The 25255-nt window shown below is 45.9% G+C and overlaps 1 protein-coding gene across 1 annotated transcript in view; it reads right to left on the bottom strand.

Moving 5' to 3' along the window:
• Positions 1 to 2965: 2965 nt before the first annotated feature.
• The window catches only part of ITIH5 (inter-alpha-trypsin inhibitor heavy chain 5), an 88160-nt gene continuing 65870 nt past the window's right edge, over positions 2966 to 25255 (bottom strand). Inside the window, exons 8-14 of the mRNA XM_037065970.1 lie at positions 19364 to 19532; positions 17016 to 17325; positions 14095 to 14654; positions 11648 to 11701; positions 9377 to 9493; positions 7620 to 7997; positions 2966 to 6028 (exon numbers count right to left, since the gene is read on the bottom strand). Of these exons, the coding sequence (XP_036921865.1) occupies positions 5730 to 6028; positions 7620 to 7997; positions 9377 to 9493; positions 11648 to 11701; positions 14095 to 14654; positions 17016 to 17325; positions 19364 to 19532 (1887 nt within the window). The 3' untranslated portion in view covers positions 2966 to 5729. The remainder of the gene's footprint in view (positions 6029 to 7619; positions 7998 to 9376; positions 9494 to 11647; positions 11702 to 14094; positions 14655 to 17015; positions 17326 to 19363; positions 19533 to 25255) is intronic.

The raw sequence follows: 25255 nt of genomic DNA, 5'->3' as shown, positions 1-25255 counted from the left end.
TCAGTCAGTGGATTGAGCGTGGACCTGCGAACTAGACGATCGTGGTTCGATTCCCAGTCAGGGCACATGCCTGGGTTGCAGGCCAGTTCCCATCAGGGAACCCACAAGAGGCAACCGTACATTGATATTTCTCTCCCTCTTTCTTTCCCTTCCCCTCTAAAGATAAATACATAAAAAATCTTTTAAAAAGGTTTTGAAAAAGCATATTAAAGTATATTTGTAATGAATGTTGTACTAATAGTTCAATGAAGTGATTTCATGATACATAAATAAGCTTAGTGCATGTGATTTTCATCTTATATAACAAGAAATTCCCAGTGAGCAGTCAGGATGCTGAACCTTTTCTTACACAAACACAGCTGTTGTTTTGAGAAACTAATATGACCAACGGAGAAGTTTCACAAAGAATGCTGTGTCAATAAAAATTAATTTTGAGTTGGCCTGTGAAATGTACCAACACAAAAGCACGCACACAGACATTTCCACATTTATTTGCAACAATTAAAATGAAAAAGGACTGTGCTAGCTCTTCTTCCCATCTACCGAGATCACAAATTCCAAATACTTGTACTAAAAATATAGACACTTTGACGATGTAATGTGTGCTTTTGTTCCTGAGCTTGGGAGGATGCCGAAATAACTAAAGGGAAGTGTCCCAACATGAGAAGTCAACACTGCAGATCTTTGGGCGGAAGCCTTCCCCACAGAGCCAGGTGACGGAGCTCTGACACGAGCGAGATCTGTAAGGGAGAGAGAGTATGGTGGAGAGCGTAGGGGACCAAGGATGAGTCTTAGGGTAAGTCCACAGGTTGGAAGGAGAAAAGAAACTGAGCAAAGGAGACTAGGGAAAAAAATTGTAAATCAAGAAGCATAGGGATCTATCATTTAAAAGAGGAAGAGACCAGTATCGTCAGGCAGTGAAATAGAAGATATTGACATTACTATTCCTGCAGGAATAGTAACTTGAAGACAGAAGCTGAGTCTGATGAGTTAAGCAACTGAGTAGAACGTTAGAAAAGAAAAACGAGGGTTCAGATCCCAACTACCACAGCAAGCCTGACATAGATATAAAAGAGGGAAGATAGAAGCCCTAAGCAAGGACAGTAGTTTCAGACCAGAGCAGACTTCTGAAATGATACTCGAAATAAAGAGGGAAGAACCTGGTGGGGAATAAGAGCTTAGAGATTCTAGAATGAAAAGGAATAATTCAGGCAACTGCCCAGAGGAAGTGAGAATGGAGGGGCACTGAGAGAAAGGAAGACAGTTATACCTAAGAGGAAGGGGGCAAGGAGACAAATCATGTGATGATAGAGCCATCTTGATATCAGAGAGTGGAAAGGAAGCTCCTTCTTTTTTCTCAGAAACATAGGAAGCAACCTCCTACGGAAAATCAGGGGTGTGTGGCTCAGGGGTGAGGCGATCTCGAAAGCATTGAGGCCAAAGTACTTTGGGGAAAATAGAAATTGAAGCAAAGAAGAAGAAGGAAGCAAAACCCAGAGAGTTCAGCTTCACGCTCTTGAGATCAGACATTAGCTTGTTTTTAACACAGCCTCCCAATGGCCTCTGACTCCTGCTGTCTGGTTGGGCCCTAACCAGGTGCTGCTCCATTCAGAACTCAACGTAGCTCCGTCAGAATCTGAGCAAGACCTGCAGGCCACTCAGAACTGGAGGTTCTGGAGGTGTGGTGCCAGAACCATAAACGGGAGATGCCCCTTGGGGAGGAAAAGACCCAGAGTCAAATGGAAAAAGTTCCAAGCAAGATGGTGGCCGGTGTGTATGAACGAGTGACCCAATAAGGAGGTGAGCAAAGCTTTGAGATACCAGAGTCCCAGAAAGTATGGTATTGAAAGGTTTAAAACACTTCTCTACTTATTTGACAGTTTTATACAAAGGTCAAGAAGGCTGCTGTACATTTGCTGTTTTACCTGGTAATTTGTGTGTTTTACTATTATTCTTCCAGTGTCACTCACTACTCCATTTACATATGTTTTTTATGTAATTAATAAATTATCACAAACAAGCAGTACAGTTAGAGTCAAGTTTTATTCTCCAGAGCCTTAATTCTGTTTTCCTTCAAAACATGAGCATGCCAATATCTTGTTTACTTTTAGCTGTCGTTCTCATATAAATTTTTGTTTAAGAAAAATGTCTCTTGAATGTGAACTATCTTGTACCCTACCTATTATTTTAAACTGACTAAAATAAATGTTTAAAGTTACATTTCTAAGTGTTTGTTTAGCTGCGTTACTTTAGTCGCTGTGAGCTTTAGGCAGATCAAGTTCTTCAGGTTCTAAGAGCTCTCCAAATTTAATGACAGCATTATTTGTATACTTTCTATGTAGCTTGAAGAAATGAAAAGAATCCGTGCTTCGATTCAGTCTTATCCAGCTCAGGCTGTAACATCAAGAATGCCACAGACTGGGGGGCTCAAACAATGAACATTCATTTCTCACCATTCTGGAGGCTGAAAGTTCAAGATCAAGACACTGGCAGATTTGGTGTCTGGTAATATTCCACTCCCTGGTTCATAAATGTCACCTTTTACCTGCATTATCACCTGCTGGGAGGGGCAAAGCAGCTCTCTGGGGTTTCTTTTATAAGGACACTAACCCCATTCATGGGACTCCACCCTCATGACCTCATCAGCTCCCAAAGCCCCACCTCCCAATGTCATTATGGGGGGGGGGGAGTTAGGCTTTAGGGTATGTATTTTGGGAGACAAAAGCATTCAGTTCAGACAAGAGATAAATTTAAAGACCCGAATCATGTTCCAAATCCACCTATGAGGGTCCATGATTCCATTAAAGACTTACTGGTATTCCTGATAGGAACGAAGGAGCTCTTCCTCGTCCCCAGTGCCTGCCTCGCTACTGCCCGGCTGCGACACTGTGTCCGGACGGCTGATCCTCCCAAATACCTACTCCCTTGAGCCTGAAATAGTAAATCATGGGAAAGTCAAATGGAAGACGATAAACCACCCAGCACGGCTGGGTAGAGAACATTCAGCCCATTTATTTGGAGAATGTAAAACTTTAAATCAAGATGACCCATTAAAAGCCTTTCTTTTTAGATGTGGGAGGGGGTGGGAAGCCAGAGATAAAGACTTTTAAGATCTTAATCAGTTGTTATGACTCTTTCACATTAGCTGTGTTGACCTGTGATTTATCTCCTCTAATTGCAACGTATTTCTCAATCTCATTCAACTTCTCATTCAGTTACCCTCTGTCGATTTATAAATGCTCAAGGAAAATAAATGATTGCCCAGATGGTGAAAATGTGTCAAAGCAAACAAAAGAAGTTTTGGAAATTCAACCTGGTCTCCTTGCAAGTCTTTTGCCTAACATGGGAAAAAATCACCCAATGGTACCCTGCCTCAGTTTCCCTACCAGAGGAGAAGAGAGTTCCTCCTTCATCCTGCATTGACTTCAAAATAGCTTGCTCTTCACAACACATGGCCAACAGAAAATGCATTTTTCAATCAAATTAAAAGGCCCGAACTATAACATGGGTGTGGAATTTTGAGCTCACATATGTCAGTCTCCAGGTGAGAAGAGAAAATTTAATGGTAAATACCTTTAGCAATAAAAACAGATGTACAACTGAAAAGGAGGAGAAAGAAAAGTGGATTTGCCTCAAGTAAAAACTTCAAAATAAGAGCTCAATCTTGATGCTTAAAAAAATTGGGTTTTTTTCCTAAGTAGGAGAGGAAATAATGGGTAGCCCACTGGAATATTCTCCGCTGCTCTTAGAAAAGCAATAAGAAGTGGGAATGTCTCTCAGAAGACTCCTCTCGGCAGCTCTGAGGCCTACGCCTGGAACACAGGTCATTGCTTCCACTCTTAAGACAGCGGGCTGACCTCTGGCTCAGGGGACATCTACTCAGCTGGGGCTGCAATTGTGTGATGGGCCTGGCCACCCACTGGCTGGCCCTGGCTCATACTCCTCCTCTTCCTCTGAGCTCTGAAATATGGAAGCATCAGTCAGTCTGGGCAGGTATCTTCACATGCTGGCATGAAAACAGGCGACTAGTTTGAGATGGTGGGGGTCAAAAATAACACAGCTGGCAGACCCTGGTCTAGCGGCTTCACAGAGGAGAGAGACTGAGAGAGGACCGAAAAGTCCCCAGCTACTAACTTAATCCCCTGGTCCAACAGGAACATGTGGAGGTCATTTTGCTGTTCAAATGGTTCCCCTGGGAAGGCAAGTATGACAAACAATTTTTGTAGCTCTGATTTCCCTCCAAGTACTAAGTATGCTTTCATTCTTCATGAAAGCCTGCTCCGGAGTCAGTCCTGACTGGGGAAAACCTCCTGTGAAGCCAGCACAGGGGCCTTTACCTCATCCAGTCTCACATCAAAATATTCTATGTCTCTGGCCAAAATCTATCTCTGCTGTTTGACACAAGTTCCCCGTGTCCATCTGTGTCCTGACTGTGCCCCTCCCTCAGTGAGGATCAGACTTTCAGAACCACAGTGGTCCTGAGAAGACCAAACTGAAATCGAGAACTGGTGAGGAGGGCGCGAAGTGAGGCTCCGATGCCACCAGCACCCTCGTGTCCTGTGACTGTATGAATGTGCTGCAGAGAGGGTGCCCACAATGAGAGTCCTGGAGCTCCCCTCCCCAATTTTAACCTATTCCTTTTGAGATTAGCCATGTCTGCGCTCTGGAACCAGAGCCCGTGACTCATGCTGATTCCCTGCGTTGCCTATACGAGGTGTGGAAAGGCTTCTTAGACTCTGTACGCAGGTGTACTTCCTGTTGAGAATGTGCAGGTTCATTCCTGTAGGTCAGTGGTTAGACTCTCCCTGTGCTGTGTCTGCCTCCCAGTCCGGTACCAGGAGAGCCTAATTTATCACCTCCTGGACAAAGAAGGCCATGATGACGTCGAAGGCCGAAAAGTGCCTAGTATAAGCCTGGCCACTCATCCAGCACCAAGACAGGCCAGGAAAAACATCCACGTGGAGTTGTCTTCTTTATTATAAGCATGCCGCTTACTGGAATAAATAGAATATTCATTGGCAAAGTAAAGTGTTTTACAAAACCCATTAGAAAGACATGGGTAGCTGAGATGTAGATTTTCTAAGTTTTAATTCGTTTTTTTATAAAAATGAAAACTAACTTTCAAGGGCAAGATAACACAGAAGAAAATCTTCTCCTAAGAAAAGACTCAATTGTTTTTAATGATCAAACCTACAGGCTATCTATCACACGACCCACAGTCTGGGCTCCACCGAAGGAGGCCCCGAAGCGGAAGCAGGCATTCACACATCTGGAGAACGCAGCAGTATGAAGAGAAAAGATTCCTAAGCATTTACAAGGTGAAAAGCAATGTGTCCAAACTTGGCTTTTTCTACAGAGAAAACAAACTTGGCAGCAACCTACCTTCATCAGAGTTCCTTTATGAGGGGCTGTGGGATGGACAAGCCAGTTGGTAAAAGACATAGAGTTCCTGCTTTCAACCATGGCCCTTCCCCCCTTTGGCGCTACCACCTTTCTCTATAGTACATAAGGAAACCTCGACAGGAGGAAGAAGCAGGGGAAACATTTTACTTCCGCTTCCTGATCCTACCCTTTGCTCAAGATGATGTCCAACCTATAGGCGACCAGGGGCAGGCTGAAGGTCGCAGCTTGCTGCCAAGAAACCAGGCACAGGCCGGCAATAAGAACCACGCCACAGTGCCCCCAAAGGCCATTTCCCTGCCAGGCACTCTACATTAAGGGTGCTGGTGTCAGAGTCCCCTGGATATTCCCAGGCCGAATGAAGTCTCTGAGTCAAAAGGATGGGCCGCCAGGTAGTCCTTGTACTCTCCATCAAGCAGCTGGGCAGCGTTCCTGGCAAACCAGCAGTCTACCTGCTCCTCCCCGTTGTAGATTTTCCTCTGTTTCCAGACCACGGGGACCTGGTGTCCTTTCACCTTCAGAACAGTCCCAGACGCCTCGCCTGCCTTTGGGAGTGGAGAACCAGTCGCGTTCTTGCCAGGCCTGTCAGGCTCCCCTGTGAGTCTGGCATCTTGGTTCAGGAACTGACCTGAATGGACAAGAAAAGAATCAGGTAGGTCTAAGTCAAGTGCAGGTCACACTGCGCAGAAAAAAATAGAATTTCGATTTAGGCCACCAGTGACAAGGAAGGGGCCATTCATGATGTCAGTGACCCCACACCTAGTTGCACTCTGTCAGAGGGCACTCACACCTTCTCCAGTGTAAGTGATGGAACACGTGTTTGGGGCGTATGGAGAGGAGATACCTGAGGTTTTACAAGTAGCAGCCTCCACACCTGGAAGCTGTCCACTTGCTAACACTGGAAAGCTGCCTAACCAGCCAGCAGAAATAACTATAGTCTCTTACTGAGCTGGGAGGGCAAGGGGCCAGATGAACAAGGAAGAGCCAGGCCTTCCCCTCTTACCTCCCTGCTCATGGCACTATCCCTGCTACAAAGTTTGTGGATTGTATTGGGCTGAGGGTGTGAAAGCAGCCAGTTCAGTGTGTCCCTGACACACATCATCAGAATTCTCCAGGTCAAGTGAGGACATCCCTGAGGCCAAGGACACGGGTGTGCATCTGTCTGAAGGAGTGCGTGCTTGGCCATCGGGAACTACAGAAAGGCATCCAGCTCAAGTGCCAGGAAATCCTGCTTTCTAAACCGAGCCCTGGAGACTCTGGCTCTTCACTTGTGGGCAAGAGGCCTGCATGAAACTGCATGTTGAGGAAAGCCATCCCAAGTGGATCGCCTGCTGCTCATGCAACTGGGTGACTCCTACGGAAGAGACACCCATGTCACACCAGGTGCTAGGCTGTGGACTGCCTTTTCTTTGTACTTTCTTGCTGAGAGTAAGGAGCCAGAGTGTAGGAGACCATTCTATGTGGCATGGGCCCAGCTCCCACTCAGGACCCACAGGTGCACAGGACCCACACCCATGAATAGGTTATCCTGTGGGAAATCAGGCCTGCACTGTACCTAGACTGCTCTGAGACTTGCTTTTCCTAAAACTCCCTCACCCTGAATTGAGACAGGAAGTGCTTACTGTAACTTCCTAAAATCCATGCTAAAACACCCCAGCATGGAGTGTAACCAGTTCAACCACTTTAACCTTTTCATTTGCAAATATCCTTTTTCTGTGATGTGATTATCGGCATCCTCTCCTTTGTTTTCTGTAAAAGGTAACCACCTAAAGTGAACCTGTGCATAGTAAATGAGGACCATCCTGTAATGGGCCCAGAAAAGAAATAAAGGCTGGTCATGGCAAGGGCTGAGGCTTTTTCTCCTCTTGATTGAGAAGCCATGCTGTCCCTTTTCCTCCACAGGACTCAGTAGTCCGTGTGAATTTCTCGTGCCTCATCCACAATGTAGCAGACCCCACGAGCCAGGGTCCACATCACCAAAAAAATAGTCCCAACTTCTTTGCTTGCTTTCCCAGAAAGCCAGTGAGAATTAGTTTATAAAGTGCAACCCTATTCCAGAAAGTCATGAAGAGGCAAGACATACAGTTTCTGTGATATGTATAGAGACCACCTTCCCACCAAATTTCTCAATCAAGCTAAAGTGTTTGGCAAGGCCAGCCCCACGCCAGGTCTCCTGGAGCTGAGCACTCTCCTCTCCCCTGGGAAGAGCAGCTGCTTACCTAACAGTCCATGGCAGTTGCTGGAAAGGCCTTTGCTACTAGAGATGTAGAAACCTAGGTGGTCTCGCTGGTAGGGGGCTGGTTTTTTGTAGAGGTGAATGAGGATGACGAAGGCAATGGTGTCCTGGATGGTGACGGTGACATTGGCATTGGCAGACACTGACACCTGCAGCCCCCGGGTCCCCACTACCACGCTCTGGTTGCAGGGGAGGACCAGCCTGTCTTCACCGTCCAAGATGACTCTGTGTGGTGTGATCTCAAGGTATGACCTGTTGGGTTTATTGATGAGGATGGTGATGGTGCGGAAGTAAGTGCGTTGTTTCTTGTGGCCGCTGGGAGGAGCAGGGGCCCCGATTAACGCTCCGTTCACTGTCACACCTCCAAGGTAGAGGGGAAGAGAGCAGTGGTTAGAAAAACTATCCCCACCTTCATGCTAAAGGCATCTAATCAGAATTTCCTTCCTCCCCTGGCCTTATCTTTGTATCTCTCACACTTTGAACTTTGACTTGACTCTTCTAGACTTGAGCGAGTCCTGGGAGCCAAACTCCTGGCAATCTGTGCTGTCCAGACAGATAGCGATTCTACACCAGATGTTTGGGACTGAATTAGTTTATGCACATTAAGTGTACTTGCTCTCAGCCAAAGAGGCAGTGTGTATTAAGAAAAGCTTGTTACGTAATCAACTCCTGTTTTCTCTGCTTTGGGGATAATCTTTCCATACATCTTGACTAGAAACTCCCTGGACACTCCAGGGGAACACTCCTGTCTCTGGGACAAAGCGTTGGGGAAGGAAAAACCCCAGCACGAGCGGAGGTCAGACAGTTCTGCCTCAAGGCTCCAAGCATCTTCCACTGAGCTTCCTGTCATGGATGGCACACTGAACACAGAAACAACAGACCAGCCCTGAGGAGAGGTGGGCACCTCCAGGGAAGGACCCAGGTAGGCCTCTGTCTCACTCTGGAGCCCTTTGAGTTACAAACAAGTCACCAGTTTGCCCGAAGGCTAGGCAGCCCTGCGAGAGAGCGAGGCAGGTCAAGAGCCCACAATCAAACATTAGATAACAACACCCTCTGTGCGATTTTGCTGTGGGGCCCTCGGTCACCTAGCCTTCTAAGGAGCTCATTTTCTCAGAACTGAGAAATGCCAGAATGTCCACTGCAAAGCTTGTCCTCACAAAGTCAGACTGTGGCTGTCCACGTGGCCATCCCTGAGGTACTGGGACCTGAATGCAACCAGAGCAGCTTTTTATATACCAATCTCTTTTCTACAGTCCCTCTACAGACCAAAAGGGGTCAGAACCCTTCTTACATCTGTGTCCTCTGCACAGAGCTGAGTAATTAACACCAGGCTTAACACCTCAACCATCAAGGAACTGAGATAAATGAGTTTAGCACATCCCACCATCACAGCTTTTGACTGGAAAGGCATAATAACAATAACGCGTTGTGAATTCCTACAGCACTGTGAGGCCAGCACAGCGAGTATCACTAACTCCGTTTCACAAGGGAGACAGCAGGAGCTCGCTAGCTGAATACCCAGGGCTGCAACATGAGTGCAGTCAGAGGGTAGGGTTTCCAATGCACATCTTCCTGCCTCCAAGGTCAGCACACAGCCTATTTGCTTTAGTTATTCATCAACAACCCTCATTGAGCATCAGTGAGGTGCCCCTCATGTACCTGGACACCCGTCTTAGGAACACAGGAGATATGGTGTCTACCTTGCTCTTGCCCATGGCCACTACAGAGGTCAGAACTTACCAGAGTCCGTGTGATCAGAGACCAGCCTCAGGATGTCCCCAGGCTGCCCGTCAATGTTGAAGCAGACAGTGAGCTTGTTCAAGGGGAAATCCACAACAAAATGGGGGTCTCCGTCCGCTGCCAGAGCAGGAAGAAACGGGAGAGAAACAGACAGAAAAGACACTATTGAGTGCCTTCCATGTGTAGGTGCTCTTTTATTTTTCTCATGTGTTATTTATTTGATCCTGTCAATGATCCTGAATCTCTCAATGAGGACGAGGACTGGGAGGTGGATGACTTGCCACAGTTACCCAGTTAGTAGTAGATGGTGATGTTTGAACTCGGGTCCCCTAAATTCAGATATAATGCTCCCTTTCACCGCACCTCGGCCCAGGCAACTAAGCCTTGAGAGGTAAGAGGGAAACAGCAAGGAGAGTTATTGCCAGATACCCCCACTACGGCTGAGCCCACTTGCTTCAGTTTCCCACACGACACCAATCATTTCCTTTCTCCTTTGACTACCCAAGTGAGGAGATGTGGATGAGAACGCTCTGTTCCTGTGACCGCAGCGCCATGGCACTAGGGACATTTGCAGTGCCCGAGGCACACAACTCTGGTCCGACAGGAGTAATGGCCAAACCCAATGGAGGGCTGGTGGCAACTGAAGGACACAGAGTCAATAGGAATAGAGCTATGGGACAGTTCCCTGAGCGTTTCTTGGGCTCATACCCCATCATTTCTCCTCAAACTGTCCAAGTCCCTTACAAGGGAAGATGTTGCTTGTTCCAAACAGTAGAGCAGTGGTCTGAAAGACTGACTCCCTAGAGCATCCCAGAGGAAAGCGCTCTTGCATTAAAGCAGCCTGAGTTCAAAGGAATCACATTCTCTCCGTTGGAGACTGCGTTTCCTGTCTGCACAGCTAACCTCGGGGATGTCCCTGATTTTGCGAACTTGTGCGTCAGCACACGGACAGCAAGACTTATAAAGTGATGTGTACATTTTAAGAATCCAACCCAGCCCTTGCATTGTTATTCCATCTGGATTTTTATCATAATCCCAGAAAACTGGCCAAAATGTTTTATGGTATTTGTATCTATTTTTCCCTCTAAACCAAGGATTAAATAATACAATAATGTTTTAAAAATCTGAATGTCACAGATATTCGTAACACCAGACACAGGAAGCACGCATACTTTAGATCTCTAAAACAAATGTCTTTTAAACTCCGTCATGAGGAGAATGTGAGTGTTACCCGTCCTTCGATCAGGGCTATTGCCAGGCTCCTCAGGACTGTTATCCACGGTATGGATGCAATGGTTTAGCGATGATCCTGGTTCTCAGAACTGCTGCCCGCTGCTGGCGTGCGCTGAGAAACCATGGGTCCTGGTGTCACCGTTCTAATACAAACTGGTACTTAAACTGCTTTCGGGGAACTCCTGGTTGTCCACTTTCTAAACCTACCAACTCCCAAACCACATATGCTGTTTTCTTTACCTGATGTTTTGGAGACTTTAATTCTTGGGTCATATGGTTTCTCAAGAGCAGTGCCTACAAAAGAGAAGGAAAAGAACACTCACTGTTACCCACGAAGGAGGAGAAAGTGAGGGGCACAGAGAGGAGAGGGATGGGGCGAGTAAAATACAGCTTTCAGATACATTTTTGGCAACTTAAAAAACGTCATTTGGCCCTGGCTGGTGTAGCTCAGTGGATTGAGCTCGGGCCTGCGAACTAGAGGATAGCGGTTCGATTCCCAGTCAGGGCACATGCCTGGGTTGCAGGCCAGTTCCCGGCAAGGGACACACAATACATTGTGTGTCCTCAGCAGAGGCAACCATACATTGATATTTCTCTCCCTCTCTCCTTCCCTTCCCCTCTAAAACGATAAATAAATAAAATATTTAAAAAAAAAAGTCATCTATTTTAAAGAGGGAGCTTAGCCTCACAACATACAAGCAAAGGTATAACATGTGGAGGCTTAATTATTTTATTCTTTTCTAAATTAGATAATATTCTTCTCATCTGTAATTTCTGTGCTCGTAATAGAGGAAAATATTGCATGGTAGCTAAGGTCTAGTTATGGGAGGAGGAGAAAAAATAAACTTGTTTAGTGGGCCCAGACTCTCAGGTTTGCAAGAAGAATAAGCTCTGAAGACCTGTTTCACCTCAATATACTTAATACTGCTGAACTGCACACTGGAAAATGGTTAGGATGGTAAGTTTATGCCACAGGGTTTTGTACCGTAATTTAAAAAAANCTACCAACTCCCAAACCACATATGCTGTTTTCTTTACCTGATGTTTTGGAGACTTTAATTCTTGGGTCGTATGGTTTCTCGAGAGCAGTGCCTACAAAAGAGAAGGAAAAGAACACTCACTGTTACCCACGAAGGAGGAGGAAGTGAGGGGCACAGAGAGGAGAGGGATGGGGCGAGTAAAATACAGCTTTCAGATACATTTTTGGCAACTTAAAAAACGTCATCTGGCCCTGGCTGGTGTAGCTCAGTGGACTGAGCTTGGGCCTGCGAACTAGAGGATAGCGGTTCGATTCCCAGTCAGGGCACATGCCTGGGTTGCAGGCCAGTTCCCGGCAGGGGACACACAATACATTGTGTGTCCTCAGCAGAGGCAACCATACATTGATATTTCTCTCCCTCTCTCCTTCCCTTCCCCTCTAAAAAGATAAATAAATAAAATATTTAAAAAAAAAACGTCATCTATTTTAAAGAGGGAGCTTAGCCTCACAACATACAAGCAAAGGTATAACATGTGGAGGCTTAATTATTTTATTCTTTTCTAAATTAGATAATATTCTTCTCATCTGTAATTTCTGTGCTCGTAATAGAGGAAAATATTGCATGGTAGCTAAGGTCTAGTTATGGGAGGAGGAGAAAAAATAAACTTGTTTAGTGGGCCCAGACTCTCAGGTTTGCAAGAAGAATAAGCTCTGAAGACCTGTTTCACCTCAATATACTTAATACTGCTGAACTGCACACTGGAAAATGGTTAGGATGGTAAGTTTATGCCACAGGGTTTTGTACCGTAATTTTAAAAAACCCAGGAAAATGCACAAAGGTAAGAATAAATTAAAATCCAGAGTCTATCACTATGTGTATAAACACAATCCATAAAGCAGCAGGCAAAAATAAATAATTAATTAAAGAATAACCTAAAAGTGAATTAATTTCTATAAATAAAATAAAATTATTAACCTATTTCAAATTGTTTGTATTAACAAGATCATGCTCCTCTTCGCTGCTTTTGGCCCCCCACAGAAATTAAAGATTGAACTGTCTCCAAGAGTCTACCTGCCCGTGTCTTTTCCGTGCTGGTCCCCGGCCAGCGCAACGCAGGCCAAATCGGGCAGACCGTGGAGGGAAAGCGCCTTCTAATCCACACAGCTGCCGTGAGAAGCTGCGGTGAGTGGCAGCTGCCAGGGGCACTCAGAAAAACTAAAACTTAAATTTTAAAAATCATCAGAGCTCTAAGCACAGAACAGTTGTCTCGAGTACTACCTGATGCTTCAGGAGAACCATATTCCAAACAACTGTTCTGAGCTATCAGCTGGTTAGCTCTTTATACGGCTCTTTCATAGCATGACACAGCCTGCTTTGCGTCAGAACTCGGATCGCACTGGCTGTGCCAAGACAAGCGTCACTCCATGTGAAAAGGCGATGTGGCAGCTTTAACCTCTCCACCAGGGTCCGAACTTTCAATTCATTTCTAGTTCTACGTTCCTCAAGGGAAGGGGAATCTAACATTTGTAGAACACTCGTACGTGCCAAAGGCTTTACACATGTAATCTTTGCCATGGCCCTTTGGGGAAATTATTATCGCCTACATTTTATAGGTGAGGGAATAGGAGCTCAGAGGTGCAGAAGCCCTCCCCGTGCCACGCAGCTGGTCAGGAGGGCTGATGAGCTGAACCTCAGCTGTGTCTGCATCCTAAATAAACGTATGCTCTCTTCCCCATCCCAGGTGCTTCTCAGAGTTTAGAGTTCGGGGAATAAATGAGGCAGCATTTGCAGGGCCCGGGGTAACATCAGTTCCCCCTACTTAGGAGATGTGAACTTGATGGAAATTTAATGAAAATGTTACACGTTTTAAAAAATACCATTTTCCCAAACAGCTATTACTGAGAATGTAATCCTCTGCTTTGGTTGAACTGCCTCCCTTTTCCGTTTCCTGTTCTCATCACTACTCATTTCCCTGTCACAATGGCAGTGAGACTGCTCTTCAGATTCTGAGTGATAAGCATGTGAAGTGTGTGGTCCCTCAAGAATCCAGAAATTAGTCCCCACCTATGTTCCCAGCAAAGTAAAATCCAGCATACATACATGATGACATAACTCCGAAGTACTTAAAAATGTAGAAAGACAGTTTAAAATGAACATTTGCATATATTTGTTTATTCCTCATGGTGTCTCCAATAATGCCTGGTGAATGTTAGGCACTTGGTAGTGATGACTGATTGATGGACTGACTTCACCAGACAACATTTCTGAAACAACCGCCACCTTTTCTAATTCCTGCACAGAGACCCACAGTTTATAACAAATCATACACAACGACTGAACACACTTCCTGAAAACTGGGCATTGCATGTGGGGGTGATTACTTATAAAAATTATAATATATCAAAATAAAAACAGACTACTACTGAGGTGACCTTGGCCTGAGAGCTAGGCAGAAAGGACATTATGTTAGGCTCCTGCATCCGGCCATCCCCGGAGTTGGGTTACCTGGCTGCAGGTTGGCGCCTTGCAGGCTCTGCGTCACCGTTTCAGGCCCCATTGCAGCGGACATGCCATAGCTCTCCTCTAGCTTCTCTGTCTGCAGTGCAGGTTTCTTCAACTTCATGGAGGTAAACGGGGTGAGGAAGCGAGAGTTCACAGCCAGAGTCTGGGCCTTCTGCCTCAGTTGCTCCTTCTCCCGCTTGTCGTCACTCTGTAACCAGGAGTTCAGCAGCTCCTTCATGGTTAGGTAGCTCCAGAGACGCTCGAGATGGCTGGGGTCCCCTTCACCATCACCCTTGGGTCTGCTGCTTCCTGTGACATCATTCTCCACCTTTGGGGGCTCCAAGGGCACGTCTGTCTTCAGTACAACAAATTTCTTACTGTTGCTGGCTGTGACTTCCACATGCAACCGATCCATCTTCCTGTCCACCAGCTTCCCAGCAATGATGATCTCTGAGCCATTGAAGTAGTTGGGGAAGAGGGTTCTGGTAGCCTGCTGCACGAGGCTGGGTGGGTAATCGATGCGGATGTCAGAGAGCAGAGGGGTTCTGATCTCATCGTAGAAGCTGGAGCGGAGAGGGAGAGAGAATGAGAGTATGTGTCAGGGCCCAGCTCTGACTGCAGGCAGGACAGGTCCTACAGGAAATTGGGGACAGTCAGAGGGGAGACCCTGAACCGGGTCCAACATTCTACCCAGCAGAACATTGCTCATAGGAGGTTATGTAGCAGTAGCTTGAACACTGGTGGTGTCACCAGTGGTGACAGAGAACTCACTGTCTCGTAAGGTTTCCTCCACTCTTTCAACTGCTCTGAGGAGGAGGAACCTCCATGGAGTAGGTCACAATCTTCTCCCTGCAGTTTCCACCCACTGGCCTCACACTTGCTTCTGGAGCAGCCCAGCATGAATCAGCCTAATCTAGCTTCACCAGGACAGCCTTCCGGGGGCTTGACAACCACTGCTCCTAGGGGTCATCTTTTATTCAGTCTAATCAACCCCCAGTGTCATTAACTAGTCCTCAGGTGATATAATTGCAAGGTTCTCTAACCACGCTGGGTAACCTCCCTTGGTACGTGCCCGAGTTTCTCAAAGGGCCTTTAAAAACGTCTTTCTTAGAACCACATGCCTATTGCCAATGGGCTTTACCTAGCACATTATACTTGCGGCCTTGACTTTGCCACTATGCTTTGCGGTAATGCAGCGTTTGCTTGCATTAACTTTTCTTCTAGGTCTGTCACGCAGTTGCTAGTTTCTGAGTAAAGGGACAATTAAAATCCCTTTCTGAAGATCGAGGGAGCACAGGCTGTGGAGTTAGACTTCTGTCTCAGCCACTTCCTTGCTGTGTATCTTGGGACACATAACCTCTCTGAACTTCAGCTTCTTCCACTGTAAAATTGGAACACTAGCAGTTAATTACTTTGGAAAACTGTTAGCTGTTTCACCAGGCCCAGCCTCCCCTTCTCTTCTACTAATTTAGTTTTAACTTAGGGATGCCCATCCAGCTACAAACTACATTTCTCGGCCTCCATTGTGGTCCCATATGGCCATGTTCTCCACAGTGGAGTACGAGTGGGAGTGAAATGTGTACCTTCTGCAACGCTTGCTTGAAATACAATGCTTGCTCTGGCTCTCTTTCCCTTCCCCACTTTTAGTGCTGGAACACAGAAGGGGCTGTGCCCATTTCAACCTTAGAGTTAAAGACAACATCTAAGGGGCCCAGAGCAGTGAAATGGAAGAAACCAGGAATTCCTGAATGACGCACCCTGCGGAGCAGAACTGAGCCTGACAGACTGCTGCAGGGTGGTCCTCTGCACGGCAGTTGGCCTTTCCCCTAGCACAGCCGCTCCTCGGGCTGCCGTGGGGCTCGCGGAGGTGATGCTCATAGAAATGTCTACCATATCATAAGTTCTCAATAAATGTTGGATAGTGGCAGTATTTTTAGCAGAACAGTGCAGTCGATTTGTTTCAATGTCCTTGCTTTTGCTTATGAAGCACATACTCAATGAAAACATTAAGTTAAACTGAATGTCATTTTGAATGATTTTGAAAATGTGGGAAGCTAATCTGTGTTTTTATTTAAATCTTGGATTAAAAGGCTGGGGAACAATGGTGGCCAGCTCCATCCCTAGGACCCATCTGTATTGTCCATCTTCCAGACCTCCAGTTAGATTTCTTTTTGACGAATATTCTTTAATTATGGCTATTAACCACCCATGAATATACCTAAAGCTCATTTTCCCTTGTAAGTGTTTACACCAAATGCTACAAAGTGGATCAAAGCAGTAATACTGAACTGGGAGTCAGCACGTCACTGAATCAACAGCAAAGCTGTACCCCCTGTTTGGCATCGTGGTATCAAAGGGAAGGCACTGAACTGAGTTAGAACTAAGTTCTAGTTTTTCCTCCACCTCAAATATATATATAAAACCAGTGACTGGTGTCAATTGGTCATTTCACTTCCAAAGAAAAATATGATCATTTTAATAATCAATACCACTCAAGTTACTTCTCCTAGCCTCTGCACAGGGCAGAATCAGAGTGACTATGCCCAGAAGTGCTTTGAAATGTCAAGAAGATGATTATAACCAGAAGAGCTAATCGAACATTTCACATATGATAACAATTCTGCCAATACTTCACACAGGTTTTCTCATTAAATTCTGTCAATTGACCATAAATCTCACTTAATAATGAGGGAACTTAAAATGTTGCCTAAACTCACAAAGCAGGACCACAATTTACAGCCAGGCCTGCCTGATGGATTTCAAAACCCAACATGGTGTCTCCCAGTGTAATGAGTCATGGTCATTTCCAGTAGACTCAAGGTTAAGGTGCGGCAAACCATCCTCATTTCTGAGTCGCTCATAAAACCCAACCCTCCACTCTCTTCTGAGAACCTTTCATTATTGTCCCAAGAAGGCAAACAGACCCAATGAGCTGTGAGCCGGCGTCCTCTTCCTCATGGACACGTCGGGTGAGGCCACAGTTTTCCAGCGACAGTTTCTCCAGCAGCTTGAAGTCCACATCATTCCCAATGCCGATGGTGAAGATGCAGATTTGGCCCCGGGCGGCCTCCTTAGTGTTGTTGAGAATCTTGAGGGTGTGGGTCTCCCCGACAGTGGGTTTCCCATCCGTCAGGAAGATGATGAGAGATACGCTGCGATCTTCAATGTCATTGTGGGCCACATAGTTGTTGAGCAGCCTGATGGCCCTCTGCAGGGCCCCGTTGATGTCTGTGCCTGTGGGACACCAAAACAGGGCAGCTCAAGCTTGCACTCTCTTCCTTCCCCTGGCTTCACACTCACGGCTGTGGTTCACATGCCATTTGTTCAAGGATTAGCAGGGGTGACACTGGGGAGGAGGGGAACAAGCCCCCCAAGTATATGGGGTGATTGTAGGTTACATAACCTAACTAGAGACCTGGCAAGTGTTTGCTGAATACTTTACCTGTTTTAACTCATTTCATCCTAATAAGAACTCCATCATCATCCCCATTTTACAGATGAGGAAACTGAGGCCTGGAGAGATTAAATGACTTGTGGATGGTGGAGCTAAATTCAAATCCAGGTGATTTGGCTTCAGAATAGATGTTCCCACCCTGGCTGGTGTGGCTCAGTGGACTGAGTACCAGCTTGTAAACCAATAGGTCACCAGTTCAATTCCTAGTCAATTCCCAGGGCACATGCCTGGGTTGTGGGTCAGGTGCCCAGTAGAGGGCGCTCAAGACGCAACCACACATTGATGTGTCTCTCCCTTTCTTTCTCCCTCCCTTCCCCTCTCTCTAAAAATACATAAATAAAATCTTTAAAAAAAAGAATTGAATTGATGCTTCGAGTCCTAATATTACATGTCCTTGAGAGGAACTGATGAATATTCTGTCCCCCTGCAGAGGTTCAGGCAATGAAGTGCCAAGAAATAATACAGGAAACCATAAGGTTTCTAAGGTTTGGATTCCAAACGAGCACAATACACATCGACTGTTTGCTAAAGCTTCATGCCCACCTCCACATAACATCCTAATTATAACCAAGAGCATTAAACTAAATTTGATTAGCAAATATGTGTTGGGTGTACACTATGTGCCGGGGGCTATGCTAGGAGCTATGCTAGGAGCTATGCTAGGAGCTATGCAAGGAGCTGGGGGGCAGACAAAGATGAGTAAGAGTTTCTCCTCTTGAAGGCTTTACAACCTTGTCACTTCCTGCCATAGGTCCATGATCAACAGTACAATATCATAGTAAATCCAGTCTATCATTTCTCCCATCAACTAGTCAAACAGTTCCTAAATCTCACTGTTGTGGAAACTGGTAGGAAATCCCATTGTGAGTCCAAGTCAGCTCCAAGAAAGATGAAGTTCCAAATGACACTCACGTGGGAAGTCAGGGCTTTGTCTTGGACAGGAAATGATGAATATAAGAAACATGAAAAATCCCAAATGGAAGAAGACTCTTGGGTGTTTTGTGTGTTTCTAGGGGACCATTAAACTACAATAATCAAGACAACAACAAGAGATGGTGTCTCTATGAATGACCTTTAGGAAAGTGGGGAGGGGTCAGAATCAGTGCCCGTAAACAGTCCAATATTGAGCACCTATTGTGTGTGCACTGCACCAGTGACAAAGTTGGCAGAAAGAGTGAGACAAAGGCCCTGAGCTGAAGGAACTTACACCTGTCCAGCTGGAAACCATTAGCGGACTGCCTCTAGATACTCTAGCTATCTTAGACTTCTCTATGACCTTCCCCTCCTCCGTACTCTTACCTGGGCACGGTACCCAAACCAAGCGTGCAGACGCTCAGAGTCCATTGCACCTTCCATCCAGGGTGTCTCCCAGGCCCCCTGGGGTTCCTGTTCTGCCCACCATTTGCGCCCTGCCAAAGGGACTAAGGGTGCAGCTGGGTGGCTCCACCTGCTTCTTCCTAAGGTGCTAAGATTTGAGTACACAAAACTAACTCACCTATTTGGCTTTAATTCTACACCCTAAAACAATTTACAAAAACAACTTCATTACTCAGGATCTGTCAGATAAACCAGGAAAGGCTCCAAACCCTATCAGGTATTCCCCCTCATAACTTACTTGACCATCTTAGTTTGGGGCGTGGAAGAGGAGAATTTACGGAATCAGTATTCAGAGAAACACAAGCTTCTGGGAAAGCTCTCAGCTGTTATCTCCTTTCCTGTGATAGTTTCAGCATTCAAATCCTTGTCTCTTGGCAGAAAACTTAGCTACTCACTTATTATCACGTCAAAGCTAACATGAAAAGAAGGACTCGTATTTACCTCCAGTGGGCGACATGTGGTGAATGTAGACTTTGCCATCTCTGATATTGTTGGGAGTAACTGACACCAAATGATCTTTCCACACTTTGATCCGGTTGGAAAATCCAATAATACTGAAATGATCCTGGGGTCGGAGGTCATGCAGGATTGTGAAGAGGGCATCCTTGGTCTAGGCAAACACAACGCCAAAACCAGTCATGTCAATTACATTAGTCCCCATGTCCTCTAGCTTAGAAACTGCACGCCAGGAACAGTGTCAGGGTTAAAATGAAATGCCTACTATGCAAAGGGTACTGGATAAATGTCCAAGTGATGACTATTTGCTTTTATATCTCTTTCTTTTACTGTATATTTTAAAAGATTTTACTTATTTATCTTTAGAGAGCGGGTAGGAAGGGAGAAAGAGAGGAAGAGAAATATCAATGTGCAAGAGATACATCGATTGGTTGCCTCTCACGTGAGCCCCAACTGGGGACTTGGCCCACAACCCAGGCATGTGCCCTGACTGGGAATTGAACCAGCAACCATTTGTTTCACAAGCTGGCACTTTCACCCAGACCACTGACCCACACCAGGCAGGCCTTTTTAACTATATTTTAAGCTCTTCATAGGCAGGTTCCACTCACCTTTGTAAACTGCCAGTACACAAGAAGTACTAGAGAGGTCTAGTGAATGAATGAGTAAATGAATAGAATGAATTAGAAGATTAAACGTACAAAAAATAATTACCATAGGGATTTTTCAAAGTGAAAAAAATGGGTTGGGGTGATGTTAGGAGACCTCACAGTGAAGCAAGAGGTTCTCTGTGAAACAGTTTGAGCAGGAGGCTTAAAGGAACTGGATGTCTTGAAAGACAGGGCAGGCATTCTGCAAAGATGCAAAGAAGATACGTGCAATGGTTCAATCAAAGCAAAGAGGTGACATGGGTGAGCCCGCAGGAGCTGAGTGGATAAGAGGCATGGAAAAAAGACATAGCTTGTGGAAAGAAAAAAAAGATCATGTAGCCCTGGCTGGTGTAGCTCAGTGGATTGAGCACGGGCCTGTGAAGCAAAGGGTCGCTGGTTCGATTCCCAATCAGGGCACATGCCTGGGTTGCAGGCCAGGTCCCCAGTAGGGGACACGTGAGAAGCAACCACACATTGATGTTTCTCTCCCACTCTTTCTCTTTCCCTTCCCCTCTCTCTAAAAATAAATAAATAAAATATTTTTTTAAAAAGAAAGAAAAAAAGACCATGTGAAGCTGAAAGCAGAAAAATTCTAGGAGTGTGGACAAGAGTTTCTAAAATAACCAACCATGTATTGAAAGAAAGCACTGTCTAAAGAGCAATATTATTAGACAGTTAAAGAGATTCATCATATGAAGTAAGGAACAGTCATTACATAACTGCCTTGACAGTGACATCTGGCGTCTCTTAAAGTGGTGACTAAGAGCACAGACTTCAGAGCAGGAGGTCTAGGTTTGACCCCGGATCTGTCACTTACTCTGTATGGCCTTGTGGCCCTGCATAGGAAGTTCTATCACTGTCTTTTCCCACTGTGACTAAGTTATCCCACCTGTAAGAGCAGGACAATAACAGTGCTACCTCATCAGGCTGTCACAAGGACTGAATCCGTTACCACATAGAAAGGATTCGTCTCAGGGCCAGGCCATGTTTGCTCTTTCTTGCCAGCAGGTGGTGGGTGGCAAAGTCAGAGAGAAACTGCAAGGTCTGAAGCAGTGATTGCAGAATGGCTGTGCTAAGGAACTATATGGTTACCCTGAAAATATTCTCTGGGTCTTTTTCCAAATTCCGTGACTTTAGTTAGCCTTTGCATTATAACCAGCTCAGACAGTACTGCCCCTTCTGCCTTTCTAAGTGGACTAACCACACCTTCTTTTCCCTCCTGAATGTTCCCTCTTCTCCTTAGTCTTACTCTTCAATCTGGTGTCCAACTGCTCACTCTAACACCCCACCGTCCAACCCTTCAATTTCATAGGAACCTCAAAATCCACTCTAGAAAACTAACCTGGATGTGCTTATTTTTAAATTTGTGTATTGCATTATTTCAGTAAACTTACAGAATTTCTAGCCTGAGCAAACAGATGTTCGTTTAACATTCTCCTTAAGGATCTTTACTGAATGAATGAAGTAGGGCCTCAATTTCCCCATCTCTTCATTCCCAGGTTGAGAAAGCAATGCATCATAACGATATCATTGGAAGCATAACAATGATGACACTGGCAGCTAACATTTTCTGGACATGGAATTATACCCCCAGATATTTTGCCAAGAGCCAGACCTTTTCATAGGTTGAGGCGATGGGCCCATTTAATCCTCACAACCCACCTAACGTAAAGTGACTATTAATATTCCCACTTTACAGGCAAAATGCCTGAGGAATAAAAGGGTTAAGCACCAGGCTCCCTGGGGGCCTGGATGAAAACCAGGAAGTCAGACTCCAGGGCCAACGCTTACACCCGCAGCAGTGGAATCCCAGCCCCAAGACTGCTGGCGCTGAGCGTGCTCTGAGTTATAACCCTCCTAATGTGCAGCTCATACTGGGATTCTGTCCAGGTCCCTGGATGTTGACAGTCTCTGTTTATTTCTTTGTTTCTTTCACTTGGTTTCTGGCAGCAACTAATGGATTAATTTCCTATAACACCCTTGCAGAAGGCATCTCCCCGGGGATGAGAACAATGAACGTATTTCATTAAATTCGTCTCATGCTACAGAGGGCTGTCCCGCCCTCCCAAGTGCCCCCAGTTCTTCCAGGAGAAAGAATGGCGATGGCATGACTTACTTTCATTCCGAGTCTAGGATCCCCCCCTCACCTCTGCTCTCCCCTCTGGGGCTGGGCCCTTCCTCCTTCTAACCCATCACACTGGGTTGTTCGGAGGACACACTCACTGACACCGGAATTTCCTGTCTTCTCCCAGTCCTGACTCCCACCTTCAGGAAATGTGTCTGAGGATCTTGTGAAAATAAGCAGAATCCACACCCAAAACTAGTCAGCCCGATTTGGAAGCCACTGAAAGGGTCTGGGACGCTCCGCTCCTCTGGCTTCCGGGTACAACCCTGTATGCCCCCCACTCTGCACAGTGCTCCTTGCCCTTGCTGGAGCCTCCTTCTCAGACCGGCCTAGGGTGTTGGCGGACTCGGCGCCCCCCACACACTGCATATGCCCTCTTAGCCAATTACTGAATGACTGACTCCCACACGTATCTCTAGAGCTCACAGCTCTCGTGAGAGCCACACCTAGCTGCCCGCCATTTGCCCCTGCACGTCCCACAGGCACTTAGATTTCACATGTTGAAGGTCAGAAGCTTTGCCTTTCTATCCAAACCTTTTCTTCTCTGATGCTCTCTGCCTGGAGAATGGCACCTCCAGCCACCCAGTGGTCAGGTCAGAAATTAGTCATTGTTGTACCTCCTTTTCATCCCTCTCCCGAGCCTCATGTCCTTAGGTCATCTGAGGCTGGCAGTTCCGTGTCTTTCTGTAACCCCGTCTCTTCCTAAACGTCCTGTTACTGTAATCTGGGCTTGGGCCACCTCTGCTTTAGATTAGCAATAGATTGTTTTTCTTTATTTGTATATTTTTTCCTAATGCAAAAAACTCATTTAAAAAAAAGATCAGAAGAAAAACATGTTAAGCCTTGACTACAAAATCTCCCTCACCTAGAGATAGCCACTATTTTTTAAATGTATTTATTTTTAAAAAATTTTTAATATTTTATTTATTTATTTTTGGAGAGAGGGGATGGGAAGGAGAAAGAGTGGGAGAGAAACATCAATGTGTGGTTGCCCCTCATGTGCCCCCCACTGGGGACCTGGCCTGCAACCCAGATATGTGCCCTGACTGGGAATCGAACTGGTGACCCTTTGCTTCACAGGCCAGTACTCAGTCCACTGAGTTACACCAGCCAGGGCTAAATGTATTTATTGATTTATGATAGAGGAAGGGGGCAGGGAGAGAGAGGGATTTGTTGTTCCACTTATTTATGTATTCATTGGTTGATTCTTATATGTGCTTTGACTGGGTATAGAACCCAGAACTTTGGCATATCAGAATGACACTCTAATCAACTGAGCTACCCAGCCAAGGTGAGAGAGCCACTATTAAAATATTGTACCAGCAGAAACTTTACTGTGTATGTAATCGAAGTAAAATGGGCTCACATATCACGCTATGAAGTTTTAATTTACTATATCATATATCATTTTCATGCCCATACATAAATGTCTAGTCATTTTAATGGTGGCACTATATTCTATCATGTGCATATATACTATAATTAAGTATTTTCAAACATTTAAGCAGTACTTCTGCGGGACTCAGTACTCACACATCTTTGTGCTTGCTGCTGTTTTCTTAGGATAAATTCCTCACATGGAGTCAGTGTGGCAAAGGGCCTGTACTTTCTAAAAGATTTAGCCTGTCCTCACATTGCTGCCAGAGTTCCATTCTCCACCCTTCCCAACATTCAGTTCTGGGCATTACACAGCTCTTCTTGCCTCCTCACCCACACGCTGCTGTTCTCTCAAGCACGGCACCCTGTTCTTTGCCTTCACAACAGGTATAGAGAGAATGTAATTACATATTTGTGCCTTTGCTTCCTCATCCAACTCATGCCTGTGCTTCTGAGTGCAGGGCCTTTTCCCATTTTGTTACTGCATGTCAATACCCAGCAGTGTCTCGCCGCATGACAGATGCTTGATGCAAGCTTCCCAAGTCGTCTGTCACACCAGACAGGGAACTCCTCAAGGCAGCTGTCTCCTTGCCCTCCCAGCCCTCCCAATGTGGCATTTTACACACTGTAGGGTCTCAGTAGGCATCTGGTGAGTGAGTAAATGAGAGAGAGGTAGACTTCTACTGAGTGAACACACAGGAAGTTAGAGGCACAGGCCCCTGTGCTGGAGAACCTACGGCAGATGACACTGAGAACGATGACGTGTAGGAATCCTACAGCTGACTGGTGGATGGCGTTCAAGTGAAAACAAACATATCTGATAGTTATAATAAACAGATGCGGGTGGAGTACCCTAAGTGTTGAAGCTGATGCCATTTTCCAGGGAGCTGGCAACACTTAGTCCCTCACCCTTCCTTCAAGTTGGCGCCAGCACATCCCCGGTGTGAGCATCAGGCATCATTCCCAGTTGTGGGGTCTGGATGTCTGGAGAGTCTGAAGGCCCACAACTGTGACAAGGCGACAGCAAGCAGTGGCCGTCCCTAAGACAACACTACTGGGGATCCAACTCCATTTCCATCCATTTGGAAATATTCCAGCTGCTCCCTCTTTGAGCTTGGAGCTGGCCAGGAACCCAGGGCACAGGTTGGGACAAGGGGAAACTCATCAGAAGATTGTTGTTTGTTTAGCTGCTGGCTTCCTTAAGGCAGCAAACAGTGTGCTGAAGACCTCAAAAGAGTCGGCTTGGCTCCTTTGCTGCTTTTTTTTTTCTGATTGTGATGGATATTCTGCTTTAGGAGCAGTTGTTCAAGCCTCTCCACCCTCCTCCCCTTAGCCCGGCAACTACAGGTTCCTTATGACCTTGTAAGGCCACAGCTACAACTTCACCTCACATGAACTGGGAAAGGCAGGCCAACAGGCTCGCAGTCACCCCTTTTCCAGTTGCATTAGGACCTTCTGGATGGCCTCCCGCCCTTCACCCAAGGGGCCCAGACAGAAGCCGCCACTGACATTTGCAGCCACTACCACCCACTAACCCTTCCCAGGCTCCTGCTCTCCTGAGAGGGGCTGATGACCCCAGGAACTCTGCAGGCCGTTGTAGGCTAAACAGGCAGGCGGAAGGTGAAATGTCCAGAGAGAAGAGTAACTGGGAGTGGGCTTAAGCTGATATTTCAACATAATGTGTTTACATGCTTAAGATTAACAGAAACCAAGTCAAATATTTTC

The sequence above is a fragment of the Sturnira hondurensis genome, unplaced genomic scaffold, assembly GCF_014824575.4.
Source record: "Sturnira hondurensis isolate 20B ecotype Veracruz unplaced genomic scaffold, ASM1482457v3 Scaffold0016284, whole genome shotgun sequence".
Taxonomy (NCBI): domain Eukaryota; kingdom Metazoa; phylum Chordata; class Mammalia; order Chiroptera; family Phyllostomidae; genus Sturnira; species Sturnira hondurensis.
The sequence above is the reverse complement of the archived record's forward strand: the minus strand, read 5'-3'. Positions and strand labels throughout refer to the sequence as shown.